The sequence below is a fragment of the Bos indicus genome, chromosome 29 (genome assembly GCF_029378745.1).
Source record: "Bos indicus isolate NIAB-ARS_2022 breed Sahiwal x Tharparkar chromosome 29, NIAB-ARS_B.indTharparkar_mat_pri_1.0, whole genome shotgun sequence".
Taxonomy (NCBI): Eukaryota; Metazoa; Chordata; class Mammalia; order Artiodactyla; family Bovidae; genus Bos; species Bos indicus.
The window spans coordinates 2,188,607-2,207,526 of NC_091788.1; the positions used below are offsets into that span (position 1 = coordinate 2,188,607).

The 18,920-nt window shown below is 40.9% G+C and overlaps 1 protein-coding gene across 5 annotated transcripts in view; it reads right to left on the bottom strand.

Annotated features, from left to right (window-relative positions):
* Positions 1 to 18,920, bottom strand: part of FAT3 (FAT atypical cadherin 3) — an 801,654-nt gene that overhangs the window by 134,027 nt on the left and 648,707 nt on the right. Inside the window, exon 8 of one of the 5 annotated variants that reach the window (XM_070782592.1) lies at positions 5,716 to 8,900. The exons of the other annotated variants lie outside the window; for them this stretch is intronic. Within the exon in view, the coding sequence (XP_070638693.1) occupies positions 8,859 to 8,900 (42 nt within the window). The 3' untranslated portion in view covers positions 5,716 to 8,858. Of the gene's footprint in view, positions 1 to 5,715; positions 8,901 to 18,920 lie in introns of those variants that run through there. 5 annotated transcript variants of the gene reach the window in all.

An 18,920-nucleotide genomic window follows, 5' to 3' on the forward strand; every position in this document is an offset into this window, starting at 1 on the left:
AGAGGACCCAAATAAATAAAATTAAAAATGAAAGGGATGTTACAACTCATGCCACAGAAATACAAAGGATCATTCATAAGAGATTACTATGACAAATTTTGTGTCAGTAAAACAGACAACCTAGAGGAAATACATAAATTCCTAGAAACTTATAATCTTCTAAGACTGTATCAGGAAGATAGAAAATATGAACAGATCAATTATCAGCACTGAAACTGAGTCAGTATTAAAAAAAAACTGCCAACAAACGAAAGTGTAGGACCAGATGGCATCACAGAACTCTACAATACATTTCAAGAGTCAGTATCTATGCTTCTCAAACTATTCCAAAAAACTGAATTCATTCTATGAGGCTGGCAGAACACTGGTACCAAAACCAGACAAAGACACCCCTCAAAAAGAAAATTACAGGCCAATATCACTGGTGAACAAGGATGGAAAAATCTTCAATAAAATATGAGCAAAATGAATTCAACAATAAATTAAAAAGATCATACACCATGATCAAGTTAGATTTATCCCAGGAATGGAAGGATGAGTGGTTCAATAACCATAAATCAGTGTGATCCACCACATAACAAATTGAAGAATAAAAATCATATGATCATCTCAGTAGATGCAGAAAAGGCTTCTGACAAATTAAACATAAATTTATTATAAAAAAGGTCAACAAAGTGAGTATAGAAGGAACACACCTCAACAAAATAAAGACTACGTTGGACAAACCTACAGACAATATTATAATAAATGGTGAAAATGTGAAAGCATTTCCTCTAATACGAGAAGCAAGACAAGGATGCTCACTCCTGACACTTTCAAATTTAGAAATCCTTTTACATCTTAGAAATCCTAGCCACAGAAATCAGACAAGAAATTAAATACTTCAAATGGAAAAGAAATATAAGTGTCACTGTTAACACGTGATATGATACTAAATTCAGTAAAGTTTCAGGATACGAATTAATGTAAATAAACCTGCATTTCTATAAACAATGAACCATCAGAAAAAGAATGTAAGAAAACAATCCAATTTACAACTGTATCAAAAGAATAAAATGCTTAGGAATAAATCTAACTAAGGAGGTAAAAGGCCTGTACTCAGAAAATTACAAGACACTGACAAAGGAAGTTGAAGATGACACGAAAAGATGGAAAAACAAATCATCTTCTTGGATTGAAAGAATTAATATTGCCAAAATGACCATATTACCCAAGGCAATCTACAAATTCAAATGCAATCCCTCCCTATATAAATGGCATTTTTCATAGAACTAAAACAAATACGTCTAAAATTTGTACAGATAGCCAAGACAATCTTGAGAAGAAAGAACAAAGTTGCAGGCATCATATTCTCTGACTTCAAACTATTCTACAAAGCTACACTAATCAATGAGGTATGGCACCTCACCAAAACAGAGACAGAGAGATCAACGAAATAAAATAGAGAATCCAGAAATAAACCTCTGCTTATATGATCCATTAATCTATGACAAAGGAGGCAAGACTATACAATTGGGAAAGGTCAACCTCTTCAATAAATGGTGTTGGCAGAACTGGACAGCTATATGTAAAACAAACTGAATTATAGATACTTTCTTATATAAAAAATAAACTCAGAAGGATTAAAGACTTAAAAGTAAGACCTGAAACCATAAAACTCTTAGTAGAAAACATAGGGAAAATACCCTTTGACACTGGGCTTAGCAATGTGTGTTTTGTATACATCTCCTTAGACTACGGGAATGAAAGCCCCCCACCCAAAAAAAAAATGCTAAACAAAAAGAAATTGGACTGCACCAAACTGAAAAACATTTGTGTGGTGATGGAAACTATCAACAAAACAAAAAGACAACCTACCGAATGGGAGAAGATATTTGCAAATGATATATTTGATAAGGAGTTAATATACAAAATATACAAAGAACTCATACAATTCAACATCAAAAACCCATCTGATTAAAAACTAAGCAGAGGACCTGAATAGAAACACTCCAAAGAAGACATACAGACATATGTCAGTTGGCCAACAGACACCTGAAAGGAATGTCAGATTCCTTTGTCACCTGTCAGAATGACATTGGTGAGGAGGCTGAGAAAATGACACCCTCATGCACTATTAGTAGGAATGTAAATTGGTGCAGCTGCTATGGAAAACAGTATGCAGGTTCCTAAAAAAATTAAAAATAGAACTGCTATATGATCCAACAATTCCACTTCTGGGTATTTTTCTGAAGAAAACAAGAACACTAATTTAAAAAGACATATGTTCTCTTATGCTCATTGCAGCATTATTTACTATAGCCAAGATATGGAAGCAACCATATATATATATACACACACAGATACATGTATATGTATGTGTGTATATATATATATATAGATAGATAGATAGATAGATAGATACAGATTGTTTTAATGGAATACTACTCAGCTATAAAAAATAATGAAATCTTGCCCTTTGTGATAATATGGATAGCCATAAAGACTATTACGCTAAATGAAATAACTCAGAGAAAGACAAATATCATAACTTCATTTATATGTGAAATCTGAAAAACAAACATAACAAAACAGAAAGAGTTGCCATTTTTGTCTTTGAAATTTTTGTTGCCAAGAAAGGCAAGATTACATTTTTTTCCTTCCAGATTGAGTTGGTGTAGTGTATTCTTGGTTATCAAAATACTCATAGCTTTGGGACTTTGAAATGGTAAATATTCATGATGTGTGAAACAGCATGATACATAACTGTAGGTCTTCATTACATAAAAATGGATGCTTAGTTGTGAAGATACACAAACGAGACCTAGAAGGACATGTCACGGTAAACTGCTTGTGATTCTGAATGACTTCGTTTTTTGCTTCTTGTGCTTTTTGGTTTCCTGTTATGCACATGTTAACTTTTAAGAAATAAATGTTATTTTAAAAACCTTAAAAAAAAAAAAAAAAAAGAAACAAACAGAAGAAATATAAACACACAGAAAACAAACCTAACAAAAACAACCATAACAAAACAGAAACAGACTCATAGAAACAGAGAATAAATTGGTGGTTGCCAGAGAGGAGAGAAGTGAGGATTTAAGGGAAATAAGTTACAGGGATTAAGAGGTATAAACTTCCAGTAACAAAATAAGTCACAAGGGTGTAATGTGATGTAATGCAAAGAGAATAGAGTTAACAATATTATAGCAACTTTTCATGGTGACAAGTTGAAGGCAGACTTACTGTGGTGATCATTTTGTAATGTAGAAAAATACTGAGATACTATGTTGTACACCTGAAGTTAATATAATATTGTAAGTCAATTATACTACAGTAAAAAATAAAACAAAAACAATATTAAGGTGCCTGTCAAGGTTTTTACGTAATCTCGTTCTTTTCACATGTGTATCTTCTTTCTCCCATGATGACATTTCTCATGCTCAGTGACATCATCATACGTATTCACCTGTCTGAATATTCACTTATCTGAAATACGTGCCACAAAGTGTCTGAATAACAGCAATATTGTTATTATAATTACAATTATGGTCATTCAAATTGATCTAATATTCTTTTGCAGTTCTTTTTGTCCTTTAGATTTATTCCACTAAGGCAATGGCACCCCACTCCAGTACTCTTGCCTGGAAAATCCCATGGATGGAGGAGCCTGGTAGGCTGCAGTCCATGGGGTCGCAGAGTTGGACACGACTGAGCGACTTCACTTTCACTTTTCACTTTCCTGCATTGGAGAAGGAAATGGCAACCCACTCCAGTGTTCTTGCCTGGAGAACCCCAGGGACGATGGAGCCTGGTGGGCTGCTGTCTCTGGGGTCACACAGGGTCGGACACGACTGAAGCGACTTAGCAGCAGCAGCAGGGATATATAGTCAAATTAGTGCATGTAAAGTCATGTGGAATAGTTTACCTTGTGCATACATGCTTTCAACTAGATACACATATGAATTTGTTTGCTTCCATTTAATTTCAAATTTTTGACTTGCCTTTTTAACATTTAATTTCATTTTCTATTACATGTAAAATTACCAGTGTTAAATTTACAGAAAAGTTATAGTCAAGCTTAGCTTCATTATTTTTCCTTTTCTTGTATTCCCTTCTCCTGCAAGCAACCATTTTTTCCAATAATGTTATATTTCATCCATTTACTTTATCAGTATAAACATACTGTATACACTTGCCCTCAAGAAGCTATTTCACCTAACGTTTTATCAGTAGTTCTCAACCAAGGAGGACCTTGTTTTCCAGGGTCATTTCACAGTGTCTGGAGATGGTTTTGGTTGTCACAACCTGGGGGCGGAGTTTTCCTAGAACCTGGCGGGTAGAGGGCAGGGAAGCTGCTCAACCTTCTGGAACGCACAGGCTAGCCCTGCGGCAGGAGGCAGATGGGCCCCTCCCACCAGTGTGAAGGGAGTAGAGGTTGGTTCCCTGTGGACTGAAACCCCGAAACAGCAATAGCAGGACGGAGAGAGGAGGCTGCCCAGACAGAATGTAATGGCCCACATACTTCTCATTCTGACAGTCAGGAAACCTCCCCAGCTACACAAGCACCGAAGGGCTCCTCGGAGGTCCGAGGGGAGTGATGCTAACGGATGCCAAGCTAGGCCTCTTTGGTGGAACCTACCTTGGCTAAGAGACGTGTGCACATGTGGGAGGACCGTGAGACATACCAGATACGTACTCTGAACCAGGCTAGTCAGAATGACTGGCCAGGGGAAACCTGGAGGAAACGCCCCATTACGTCACTTAAACTGTCAGGAGGGCGTGACTCTCTGAGTCCGCCCGCGTGCCTGTCCACATGTACTGTACACATTTTCCTCCGAATAAATACTTGCTCACCACTTTCTTTGTGGGAATTTTCTTCTGCAAAGCCAAAGGGTGAGGGCCTTTCACTGACACTTGGTCTAGCGGCTACAGTGCAGCGCTCTGATTGCTGCAGCCCGACCTCATCTCTGGCCGGGGACCGAAGCCCTGCCTCAAGCTGCTGCAGGCTGAGGCCAGCTGAGGCCAGCCACTCACGACGAAGAGCCATCTGACTCAAAAGGTCAATAACGTTGCTGCTTTATATAACGAAGACCATGCCACAACAGTGTAGAAATAATCTTCCAAGGGTACATGTATTATAATTAATCCAACCAGTCCTCTACTGACGTTCATTTAAGATGTTTCCTATTTTTGCTCTTACAATGAGCATGCAATAAAGAGCCTTGTGCCTGTATGTTTTCATAGTTTTGCTAACATATATTTGTGTTCCTAAAATTGGGATTGCTAGCTCAAAGGAGACGTACTTATGATTTTCTGAAACACTTCCTATATCTCCATGCCCATAAGTTTGATCACTTGGCATTTCTATGGTTATATACAAGAATGACTACCCTCTCACAGCCTTACCAACAGAGCATGCAGTAAAATTTTTGGCCAGTCTAATAGATGAGAAATGGCAGCTCAATGTTATTTAGAATTTTCCTTTCTCTTATTACGAGTGAGGTTGAGCATCTTTTCAAACGTTTAAGAACCATTGACTCCACCACCTCCGAGAATGGCCGGAGCCACAGCAGCACTTTCCCGCCTCAGTTCTCCCATCCCGAGCTGAGGGGACATGCCTGATGGTGCCCTGGGGGAGGCGTGTTCCTGGCTTGCAGGACCCTACGTCCAGCCGGATGCCCCCGCCCCGCCACTGTTCTAGTGCCCTGTCCACAAGACCCCCACCTCCCCTCAGCAGCACACATGCACCTCCTTTCCTGTGAAAACTATCAGCTCATTCTCCTGTGGGTTAGACAGTCCTTTTTTCTGTTTATTTTGGAAGCATGATATAAATTTCCAATGTTGTCAACTTTGTCATTTATTTTTACTTTGTTCATGGAAACCTTATTTTTTTTGTCATGCAAAAGTTTTTTATTTTCATGTAGTTGAACACGTCAATCTTTTCCCTGATTGCTTCTGGATGTTAAATCATAGTTTTACATTTCCAGGTTTTGGTGATTACACATTTTTCAAAAATAGAATTTAAATGCTTCTTTTTCTTACATTTTTATCTCTAATCCATTTGGAATTTCTCCTAGTATATTATGTGAGGAATGAGTCCAGTTTTATTTTTTTTCCACATGGCTCTCCATTTATTTCAATGATAATTTTTAGAAAACTACCACTTTCCCACGGATTTGAGTAGCCTCTTTTACTCTATACTAAATTTACATATGCAAGTAGTATATTTCTGGCTTTTCTATTTTGTTCCATTGGTTTATCTGTCTTCTTGCATCAACATCAAAATGTTTTAATTATAGAGCCTTCGTAGTATTTTTTTTCCTTCCAGTTTCTGGAGACATAACTGACATAAAGCACCATGTAAGTTTAAGATGTACAGTGTAATGATTCCACTTCATGTAAGTCTTGCAGTGATTATCCGAAAGTTTAGTGAATGTCTATCATCTCATATAGATACAAAGCTAAAGAAATAGGAAATACATTCTTCTCCGTGATAAGAACTCTTAGGATTTACTCTCAACAAATTTCATGTATAACATATAGACATATTAATTATATCTGTTGTGTTGAACATTACCTCCCTAGGACTTATTTCTCTTATAATTGGAAGTTTGTACCTTTTGCTTAGGCTTCCCAGGTGGCTCAGTGGCAAAGAATCTGCCTGCCAATGCAGGAGGCGCAGGAGACGTGGGTTTGATCCCTGGGTTGGGAAGATCCCCTGGAGAAGGAAATGGCAACCCACTCCAGTATTCTTGCCTGGAGAATCCCACGGATGGAGGAACCTGGTGGGCTACAGGCCATGGGGTTGCAAAGAGTTGGACACGACTAAGCGACTGAGCACGCACACAGGAAAAGACAAGACCTTTTTTTGTACCTTCATCCAGTTCCCCCTCTTCCTACCACCTGCCTCCGGTAACCACAAGTATGACCTATTTTTCTGTGAATTCGTTAGTTTGTTTCTGAAGTATAATTGACCTATGGGGCTTCCCCAGTGGCTCAGTGGTAAAGAATCCTCCTGCAATGCAGGATCCACAGGAGACCTGGGTTCGATCCCTGGGTAGAGAAGATCCTCTGGAGGAGGGCATGGCAACCCACTCCAGTGTTCTTGCCTGAAGAATCCCATGGACAGAGGAGACTGGTGGGCTACAGTCCATAGGGTCACAAAGAGTTGGACACGACTGAAATGACTTAGCGTGAATAATTGACCTACAGCACTATGTTACTTCCTGGTGTGTAAATAGTGATTCAATATTTTCTTTATATACATTTTAATTATTTGGAAAAGCTAAGTCCTCTTTAAGGTGTTTTTTTTTTTTTTTTTTTTTCAGGATTTTCCGGGCTATTCTTGCTTGCTGCTTTTCTAAACTAATTTATAATCAACTTATTGCATCTGACAAAATGATAACATTTTAAATTTAGATATTAAAAGTACAGCATAATTAAGGGAGAACTAATTTCTTAATGATAGAGTCTTTCTATCCAATAATATAGTTTGTCTTTTTCCCTTTGTTCAAATCTACTATTTTTTCAGTAGTGTTTTAGTTTTCCACAAACAGCACATACATATATATGTGCTAACCTAAATGGGTTCTTTTTCATTACACATTTTCACTGTTTTTTTATTTTTGGTTGGGGGGAGGTGAGCTATACATGTAGGCTATTAATGTTTGTTAAATTTATAACTTGTTACTTTACTGATTTTCCTATCTTTTGAAGTAGCTCCATTCACTCCTTAGAACTTTTCAGATATATAATTACACTATATACAAATAGAGATCAGTTTACCTTTTTCTTTACAATTCTTATAATACAAATTGCTTTATCTTCGCTAATTGCATTGGTGGATACTTACAGCATACTGTTAAATAGTAGTGAAAACAGTGATATTCTTATCTTATCCCTAATAAGAAAGCCTTTAGTTGGTTCTCCATTAAGTAATAGGCAGGCTTTTGGCTGTAGTCTAAACAATTACTTACTTTTAGAACTAAATTTAGTTGGACCATGGTTGTTCGTATAAATACCTGTACTATACACCACTTTGGTGGAGATCGTTTTTGAGTGAGAGGAAAAGGGTGGTACCATGACTTATGTGCCAGGATGACTTGCCATGGGGGTGAGCTTGACATGCAGACAATCTTTACTTCTAGTTTATGGTAGAAAAATTTCAGAGAAGTGTGATGGAGGAATCTGCGGCATTGTTTTATCTCCACTGTATTTGGAAAGCCATTCTAGATTCTTTGAATGCCATTTATTTCCTTTAAAAAGTTCCAGTTAACTTAGCCAAGATGCTAAAATATTTGTGTTCACAGAAGCTGTTATATTAATGGGATAAAAGAGCCTTTCCGGCCAGAAGCCTGCCCTGACCTTCCTGAAGTTTCAAAGTTGATGTGCTCTTGAAAAGCTTGCCTCTTTCTGCTTGCTTTGTCCTGAGCCTAATCTACAGTCAGAACAAGTGTTTCTCTGTAAAAGACTTCCTTTTCCTCATTTGCTTTTTATTTCCCACAGTTGGGGCCATTTGTGAGCTCCTGAACAACCAAACAAAGCAAAGTAACTTTCAAAGATGTTGTGTTCAAAATGGTAATTGAAAGGCCTAGAGAAGCACAATGGACTCCAAGCAGGAGGGACCCTGAGTGTGGGAAGTCTCTTCTGGTTTCAGTGCTGCCCACTGCAAACACTCCGGGTTTTGCAGGCTTGTCTGAGCCAAGTCTGGGTAGATGCCGATCCTCGCTTTACAAAGACTCATGGCATGAAGTGTCCATGGGGTGAGCTGAAGGGTAAGGCCTCTGTCTTTTATTAGAACAAATTAAATCCTGAATTACTGAAAATTCTGCCTCTGTTTGCATTCAGAACAATATTTAAAACACTCCACAGTTGTAGTTTCAGGGATGATGCCTCTGGTATCCCCTCCAACCTTGCAAGACCTGTTTTTGAATGCATTAAGAAGAAAAATCACATCAGCACGTGCTTGTTTTCCAGTTTATCAACTTACATTCATTCATTTCTTCAACTTTACTATCTTTAGCTTATCAACGTGACAAATGAGAATCAGAGATGTTAAGCAATTTGCCCAAGTCATAACGGCAAGGCCACACTCATACCTAGGTCTCAGGGAGCCAAATTCTGTAGCATCCCATTATATCATGTCCATGTGCGCTTAAATTCTTGTTTAGTTGCTTAGTCATGTCTGACTCTTTTACGACCCCATGGACTGTAGCCCGCCAGGCTTCTCTCTCCATGGGATTTTGCAGGCAAGGATACTGGAATGGGTTGCCATTCCACCCACCAGGGGATCTTCCTGACCCAGGGATCAAACGCGTTTCCTGCATTAACAGGCGGATTCTACCGCTGAGCCACCAGGGAAGCCCACACTTAAATTATATATGCATTAATTATAAATGTGCAAACATGATGTTCCGTTATACAAACATCCTAATTTACAAAACAGCTAACTGATATGACCATTCTCATTTAAGGAACATTAATCTTGAGATTATTCTGAACAGAAAGTGTCCTGTTGCCTTTAAAGTCGGAATCCATTTTCAAGAATTGATTTGCTCATAAGTTGTCAGGCATGGATCTATTACATACAGTGAGATTTTTATCATTATTTTTTTAACATAGAGTCTCATGGTAGAGTTGGCTTGCTGCCTTATTTCATCTCTTTAATTGCACTTGTTCCAGCATTGTCCTAACCTAAATGTACAAGGAAGCTTTGGGCCCCTGCCCTTTTCATCGGCTAAGAAGGAGATGATGTTAAAGGAAACAAAAGATATACCCAAAAGAGAGCATCCCTCAGTCCAGGGGACCATGGCGCAGCATTAGTTGCTGTCATTTCTGTTGTGTAGTTGCTCAGTTGTCTAGGACTCTTTTGTAACCCTATGGACTGTAGCCCACCAGGTTCCTCTGTCCATGGCATTTCCCAGGCAAGAATACTGGAGCAGGTTGCCATTTCTTTTCGGGGATCTTCCCAACCCAGGGATAGAACCGGAGACTCCAGCATTGGTAGGCAGATTCTTTACAACTGAGCTACCAGGGAAGCCCGGAAGCAGCATTAACAAAAGTGATCTGTTTCTACCCTCCACCCCCTGTTAAGCAGGTACAAGTTGGAGGAAAAGGCTAAGACAAAGTTCGAATCTTTAAGATGAAAAGTGAGAGTGTTAACCATTCAGTCACATCTGACTCTGCAACCCCATGGACTGTAGCCCGTCAGGCTCCTCTGTCCATAGGATTTCCCAGGCAAGAATACTGGAGTGGGTAGCCATTCTCTTGGCCAGGGGATCTTCCCAACCCAAGGATGGAACCCCGATCTCCTGCATTGCAGGCAGATTCTTTACCTTCTGAGCCATTCTTTACAAGGAAGGAGGCCAATCAGGAACTCCCAACATCACCTAGAGATAAAAGAGGAATGGAATCCCTGTGGTTGTCATGGGCAAGGCTAACCTACAAATTCACATCATGGACCTCCAAGCCCCAGAGAGCACAGACCTGCTGGCAGGAAGACTTAGTGGTCAATCTCAATTAACTACTTTGTGGGGCTTAAGAAATGTGGGGATGATCTGAAAGAGACTTTTAATCTCAGGTTTGGCTGTGGAGCAAACAAACACAAGCTGATTTTCATATCTTTATAAATCAAAGCAGGACTCGAATAAGGAAAGTATATTAAAACCACAAAAGCACATATCACGAGTCCCTGAATCAAATCAGTGTAATTTTGAGATTATTATTTGGGCATGCATATCCCTGCTGCCTTTCATAAATAACAATAAAAAGCCCCCACACATAGGATTTTATAGCTAGTAGGTATATTATTCAATTTTAAGTTGAGAAAAAATGATAATAATAAAACCTACATGTGTCTGGCAGGTCACAGATCTCAAGATACCTCATAGTATCTTATTTTATTCTTAACAATAACCCATGAAGTATGTAAGATCTTATTCTGATTATGCTGGAGAAACAGAGTCTCACAGGGACGAGGCTCCCTTCTGTGGTAAGAAACTGGTTTAGGGTTGACTTTAAACAAGGGTCACCTGATTTAGGGTCAATGCTTCCACTAGACAAAATTCTTCCCCTAATGAATTACCCAGTATACTTTGCATATATAGATATATAGGGCAAAGTTCCTGAGATGGTACCTGATTTTGACTTGTACGATATCTCTTTACCTGTGTCCATCTAGGGCAGCCGCCTAACCTGTCTGTGCCTCAGTTTCTCACTGGAAAAATCAATGTCATGATAAAACTTGATTTAACTACTCCCAGGATGTCAGGCAAATGAAACTTAGAATGATACTAATTAATTATGCAAATAACAAATGTTATATATTACTATAAATTTTTGTCCATCGGTCTTTTAGGAGAGGCAGGCTCTCAGTTCAGTTCAGTTCAGCCCCTCAGTCATGTCTGACTCTTTGCGACCCTATGGACTGTAGCATGGCTGGCTTCTCTGTCCATCACCAACACAGTGGTTATAAGACACAAGCTGCAGCAGGAGAGGGCAGGAAGAACCGAGAGAGAAGCATTGAAATATATGGATCACCACATGTAAAATGGATGGCTAATGGGAAGTCGCTGTATAACATAGAGAGCTCAACCCGGTGGTCTGCAACGACCTAGAGGGGCAGGATAGGGTGGGAGGTAGGAGGGAGGCTCAAGAGGGAGGGAGCATATGTGTACCTGTGGCTGATTCATGTTAATGTATGGTGGAAACCAAACAACATTGTAAAGTAAATTTTGTTGTTTGTTGCTGTTCAGTCACTCAATCGTGACCAAGTCTTTGTGACTCCATGTACTGCAGCATGTCAGGCTTCCCTGTTCTTCACTATCTCCCGGAGTTTACTCAAACTCATGTCCACTGAGTTGGTGATGCCATCCAAGCATCTCATCCTCTGTCGTTCCCTTCTTCTGCCATCAATCTTTCCCAGCATCAGAGTCTTTTCCAGTGAGTCAGTTCTTCGCATCAGGTGGCCAAAGTATTGGAGTTTCAGCTTCAGCATCAGTTCTTCCAATGACTATTCAGGACTGATTTCCTTTAGGATTGACTGGTTGGATCTCCTTGCAGTCCAAGGGACTCTCAAGAGTCTTCTCCAACACCACAGTTCAAAAGCATCATTTCTTTGCTGCTCAGCCTCCTTTATGGTCCAACTCTCACATCCATATGTAACTACTGGAAAAAACATAGTTTTGACTAGACAGACCTTTGTCGGCAAAGTAATGTCTGTTTCTTAATATTCTGTCTAGGTTGGTTATAGCTTTTCTTCAAGGAACAAATATTTTTTAATCTCATGACTGCAGTCACCATCTGCAGTGATTCTGGAGCCCAAGAAAATAAAGTCTCTCACTGTTTCCACTGTTTCCCCATCTATTTGCCATAAAGTGATGGGACTGGATGCCATGATTTTAGTTTTCTGAATGTTGAGTTTTAATGCAGTTTTTTCAGTTTCCTCTTTCACTTTCGTCAAGAGGCTCTTTAGTTCATCTTTGCTTTCTGCTATAAGGGTGGTGTCATCTGCATATCTGAGGTTATTGGTATTTCTCCTGGCAATCTTGATTCTAGCTTGTGCTTCATCCAGTTCAGCATATCTCATGATGTACTCTGGATATAAGTTAAATAAGCAGGGTGACAGTATTCAGCCTTGATGTACTCCTTTTCTGATTTGGAACCAGTCTTTTTTCCACGTCCAGTTCTAACTGTTGCTTCTTGACCTGCGTACAGACTTCTCAGGAGGCAGGTCAGGTGGTCTGGTATTCCCATCTCTTTTCCAGTTTGTTGTGATCCACAGAATTTTCCAGTTTGTTATGATCCACACAAAAGCTTTAGCATAGTCAATGAAGCAGAAATAGATGTTCTTCTGCATTTCTCTTGCTTTTTCTATGATCCAACAGATGTTGGCAATTTGATCTCTGGTTCCTCTGCGTTTTTAAATCCAGCTTGAACATCTGGGAGTTCTTGGTTCATGTAGTGTTGAAGCCTGGCTTGGAGAATTTTGAGCATTACTTTGCTAGTGTGTGAGATGAGTGCAGTTGTGTGGTAGTTTGAGCATTCTTTGGCATTGCTTTTCTTTGCAACTGGAATGAAAACTGACCTTTTCCAGTCCTGTGGTCACTGCTGAGGTTTCCAAATTTGCTGGCATAGTGAGTGCAACATTTTAAGAACATCATCTTTTAGGATTTGACATAGTTCAGCTGGAATTTTGGAGAAGGCAATGGCAACCCACTCTAGTACTCTTGCCTGGAGAATCCCATGAATGGAGGAGCCTGGTGGGATACAGTCCATGGGGTCATGAAGAGTCAGACACGACTGAGCAACTTCACTTTGACTTTTCACTTTCATGCACTGGAGAAGGAAATGGCAACCCACTCCAGTATTCTTGCCTGGAGAATCCCAGGGACGGAGGAGCCTGGTGGGCTGCTGTCTATCGGGTAGCATAGAGTTGGACATGACTGATGCTACTTAGCAGCAGCAGCAGTAGCTGCAATTTCATCACCTCCACTAGCTTTGTTTGTAATGATGCTACCTAAGGTCCCCTTGTGGAGAAGGCAATGGCACCCTACTCCAGTACTCTTGCCTGGAAAATCCCATGGACGGAAGAGCCTGGTGGGCTGCAGTCCATGGGGTCACTAAGAGTCGGACACGACTGAGTGACTTCACTTTGACTTTTCACTTTCATGCATTGGAGAAGGAAATGGCAACCCTCTCCAGTGTTCTTTTCTGGAGAATCCCAGGGACGGGGGAGCCTGGTGGGCTGCCGTCTATGGGGTCGCACAGAATTGGACACAACTGAAGCGACTTAGCAGCAGCAGCAGCAGCAGCAAGGCCCCCTTGACTTCACATTCCAGGATGTTTGGCTCTAGGTGAGTGATCACACTATCATGGTTATCTGGGTCATTAAGATTTTTTGTGTGTATTGTTGATCTTCTGTGTATTGTTGCCACCTCTTCTTAATATCTTCTGCTTCTGTTAGGTCCATATCATTTCTGTCCTTTATTGTGCCCCACAAGAGACTAAGCCAGACTTGCCTGTGAGTGTCCAGGAATCTCTAGTAAAGGCGTGGGTTGACAGTGGCCTGGGGTGGGGTCAGGGGCACTGAATACAACAGTCCTGGTGTAAGTCCTTTTGAAGGAGGTGACTATTCCTGCCATTACCCCTCAGGCCAAACTACAGGTAGGGAACATAGCCCCACCTATCAACAGAAAATTGGATTAAAAATTTACTGAGCATGGCCCTGCCCATCAGAGCAAGACTCAGATTCCCCTACAGCCAGTCCCTCACATCAGAAAGCTTTCACAAGCCTCTTATCCTTTTCTACCAGAGGGCAGACAGAATGAAAACCACAGTTACAGAAAACTAACCAAACAATACTTGGATCACAGCCTTTTCTAACTCAATGAAACTACGAGCCATGCCGTGTAGGGCCACCGAAGATGCATGGGCGTGGTAGAGAGTTCTGACAAAATGTGGTTCACTGGAGAAGGCAATGGCAAACCACTTCAGTATTCTTGCTTTGAGAACGCCAAGAACAGTATGAAAAGGCAAAAAGATGACACTGAAAGATGAGCTCCCCAGGTCAGTAGGTGCCCAATATATTGGAGAGGAGTGGAGAAACAGCTCCAGAAAGAATAAAAAGGCTGAGCCAAAGAGAAAACAATGCCCAGTTGTGGAAGTGACTTGTGATGGAAGTAAAGTCTGATGCTGTAAAGAACAATATTGCATAGGAACCTGGAATGTTAGGTCCATGAATGAAGATAAATTGAAAGTGGTCAAACAGGAGATGACAAGTGAACATCGACATTTTAGGAATCAGTGAACTAAAATGGACTGGAATGGGTGAATTTAATTCAGATGACCATTATATCTACTACTGTGGGCAAGAATCCCTTAGAAGAAATGGAGTAGCTCTCAGAGTCAACAAGAGTTCAAAATGCAGTACTTGGGTGCACTCTCAAAAACAACAGAATGATCTCTGTTCATTTCCAAGGCAAACCATTCAATATCACAGTAACCCAAGTCTGTGCTCCAACCAGTAATGCCAAAGAAAGAAAGTGAAAGTGAAGTCACTCAGTTGTGTCCGACTCTTTGCTACCCCATGGACTGAAGCCCACCAGGCTCCTCCATCCATGGAATTTTCTAGGCAAGGATACTGGAGTAGGTTGCTATTTCCTTCTCCAGGGGATCTTCCCAACCCAGGGATTAAACCCAGATCTCCTGCATTACAGGCAGACACTTTACCATCTGAGCCACCAGGGAATGCTGAAGAAGGTGAAGTTAAATGGTTCTATGAAGACCTACGAGACCTTCTAGAACTAATACCAAATAGAGATGTCTGTTTCATAATAGGGGACTGGAATGCAAAAATAGGAAGTCAAGAGATACCCACAGTAACAGGCAAGTTTGGCCTTGGAGTACAGAATAAAGCAGGGCAAAGGCTAACAGACTTGACAAGAGAATGCACTGTCATAGTGAACACACTCTTTCAACAACACAAGAGAAGACTCTACACATAGTCATCACCAGATCGTTAATACTGAAATTAGATCGATTATATTCTTTGCAGCCGAGATGGAGAAGCTCTATACAGCCAGAAAAAACAAGACCAGGAGTTGCCTGTGGCTCAGATCATGAGCTCCTTATTGCAAAATTCAGACTTAAATTGAAGAAAGTAGGGAAAACCACTAGACCATTAAGGTATGACCTAAATCAATCCCTTACGACTGTACAGTGGAAGTAACAAATAGACTCAAGGGATGAGATCCCGTGCCTGAAGAACCATGGACGGAGGTTTGTAACATCATACAGGAGGTAGTGATCAAAACCATCCCCAAGAAAAAGAAATCCAAAAAGGCAAAACGGTTGTCTGAGGAGATCTTAAAAATAGCTGAGAAAAGAAGAGAAGCAAAAGGCAAAGGAGAAAAGGAAAGATATATCCATTTGAATGTAGAGTTCCAAAGAATAGCAAGGAGAGATAAGAAAGCCTTCCTCAGTGATCAGTGCAAAGAAATAGAGGAAAAAAATGGAATGGGAAAGACTAGAGATCTCTTCAAGAAAATTGAAGATACAAAGGCAGGCTCTAGATTTGTTTAAACCTACTATGAAGATAATGGCAACCCACTCCAGTGTTCTTGCCTGGAGAATCCTATGGACAGAGGAGTCTGGTGGGCTACAGTCCATGGGGTTGCAGAGAGTTGGACACCACTGTGTGACTACCACTTCACTTCCCTATGAAGATACAGCAGTTCATACGTGTTTGGTAGATGCATGGAAAAAACTGTTAAGAACTGCTCCTTTCTCTTCCTTGCTAATGTGTGTCTCTGTGGCCCGTAAGCTCAGTGGGTGGAAAGCAGGGCTATGAGGTGGTTGACGTATTTTGCCGTCTTCCTAGCATATACGACTGGCTATGAGACAGTCTAATGGCCAAAGGTAGCGCCATGTTTACCAGGCAGTCATCTTTAAAAGTGTCCCCCCTAATAACAGCAGAGCCAATTGAGTGTCTCTTCCTGCCTTGGAATAATTAGCAAAGACATCATCTTCCTGTTGAGAGGCATCACAGTATAGTGGTTGAGAACACAGAAGAGGTTCTGGAATCCAACTACCTATATCTGAACCCTCATATACTGAAGTTACTTAAAGCTGTTTTGCTTCAGTTTCCTTATCTGTAAAATGGGGATGATAATAGGGGGTTATTTTCCTATTTCCAACATAAATCATCACAGTTTTGTCAGTTTAAAACAATACTCATGTATTATTCCTAGTTCTGCAGGTCAGATGTTGAGGTATGGTATGGATTTGAGTCTCACAAGCCCCAAATCAAGGGGTCCTCAGAGCTGTATCCCCTTCTGGAAGGTCTGAGGATGAACCAGTTCGAAGGTTCACTTGGGTTGTTGGCTGCGCTCAATTTCTTGAGGTTCAAGGCCTGCGGTCCCTGCGTCCCTGCTGGCTTTCAGCAGGATCCAAAAGGCTGCCTCCCTTCCTGGCCTGCTGCATCTTCCATATTCAGACAGGGGCTTCCCTGGTGGCTCAGAGGTTAAAGCGTCTGCCTACAATGCGGGAGACCTGGGTTCGATCCCTGGGTTGGGAAGATCCCCTGGAGAAGGAAATGGCAACCCACCCCAGTCCTCTTGCCTGGAAAATTCTATGGATGGAGGAGCCTGGTAGGCTACAGTCCATGGGATCACAAAGAGTTGGACATGAATGAGTGACTAGTTATTCAGACTAGTGATGATATTTCAAATCCTGTCCCATTCGGACATCTCTGGTTTCTCATTTAGCTGTATTGCTTCCAGCTTCAGCTGGACAGGATCGTCTGCCTAAGGGCTTATGTGATTAGACTGAATCCATCGGAGTCATCTAGGTGAGTCTCACAAGCTAAGATCTGTAACCTTAATCACATCTGCAGGGCCGCCTTTGCCATGGAATGACATATTTGCAAATTCTAAAGGCTGGGAGGGCACAGGCACCTTGGGTGTGGGATGGCGGTACATTCTGTTCACGGCAAATAGTACCTGCCTTATGGAGGCACTGTGAGAGTTAAATGAGTTTGTTTGTTTTTGATTATAGTATAAACACAGGTTTTATCTATTTCATTTGTTTCTGTCCATTGTAGTCATAATTCTTTTTGATGCTCAAACATTTCCATCTTTAGTAGAATGCAGTTTGAATTGTCTCTTGTTACTGTCAAACAATATTCCACTAGCCTTTTCTGGCAGGATAAGATGCCGAGGCTTCTGTCCCAGACCTGGAATCAGCTAGTTCTACAAGGAATCCTGGTTTCTTCCCATGGAAAATGGTGTGTAGAGACCACAGTCTGGGTGCTAAGAATAGAATGTCTCTTCACATGGATCTGTAGTGCTCATGTATGCATGGACAACCTCATCCTTCTCAGCAGCTCATTAGTTCTGCTCTTTATAAGCCTTCCATTCCACCTGATGTTCCTCCTTCCCCTCTTACAACAGCCAGTGTTCCTGTGATGCCTCATGTTCCCACCAGCCAGAAGGCCCCCCTTCTCCTAATCCTTTCATCATTCTCTGCCGGGCCAGACACCTCTGCTCACCTCTGGCATGGCATGGCATCAAAGTGGGGAACACTTCCATAACACTGAAGAATACTGCACCCGCCGCCCGCCCCACCCCCACCTTTTTTTTTTTACAGAATGTTTCTATTTTTAAAAAAATTCTTCAGGGAAGCTAAATTCCTATTTGCTACTGAGAAAGTCAATTCCTAGGCAGGTTGATAAGAAGTCCGGGGTCCCTGAGGAGGCGAGAGGGGTCTGGGGCTCTCCAGGAGGAGACAGGGATCTGGAATTTTCAAGGAGGAGGAAAGGACGAATGTCTTTTTTTCCTCTACGTTCCTTAGTCTTAGTCACATAAAATGTTCATAATTCTTTTTCTTTAAGCCCAGAACTGATGATTACACAACAAATAACTCAGTTTAAACTCTGTACTAAGGATTATATAAAAACAATGTATCCTGCTCAAGAACAGTTTCTCTTTCCTTAAAACCTTCTGGCTAATCCTCTTATCTTAAAATGTAAATTATAAGAGCGGATCTAGTACGATATTTACAACCTTGAGACACTCTTTTGATTTACTGTAATAACTAATTAAAAAGTATATAACTCCCTAGCGTAGACTAGCGATGGGGCACTCTCCATCCCCCTTCTGGTGTCTATGTTAGAAGCTTTCTCTGTGCCATTTTATACTTTAATAAAACTCTACTACACAAAAGCTCTTGAGTGATCAAGCCTGACCCTTGGTCCCAAAGGTGCATCTTCTTCGAAGATCATGAATCCGACACTGTTCACCATAGGCTGTCACTATTCGGGGCTTTGGTAAGCAAACTCATTCTCTTTCTTAACTCAGAATGACAGTGCTTTGAAATAGTATGGCAAGAGCCAGCCCCATCACCAGAGCAGGAAGGTATTACGAAGGTATTACAAAGCCAATAAC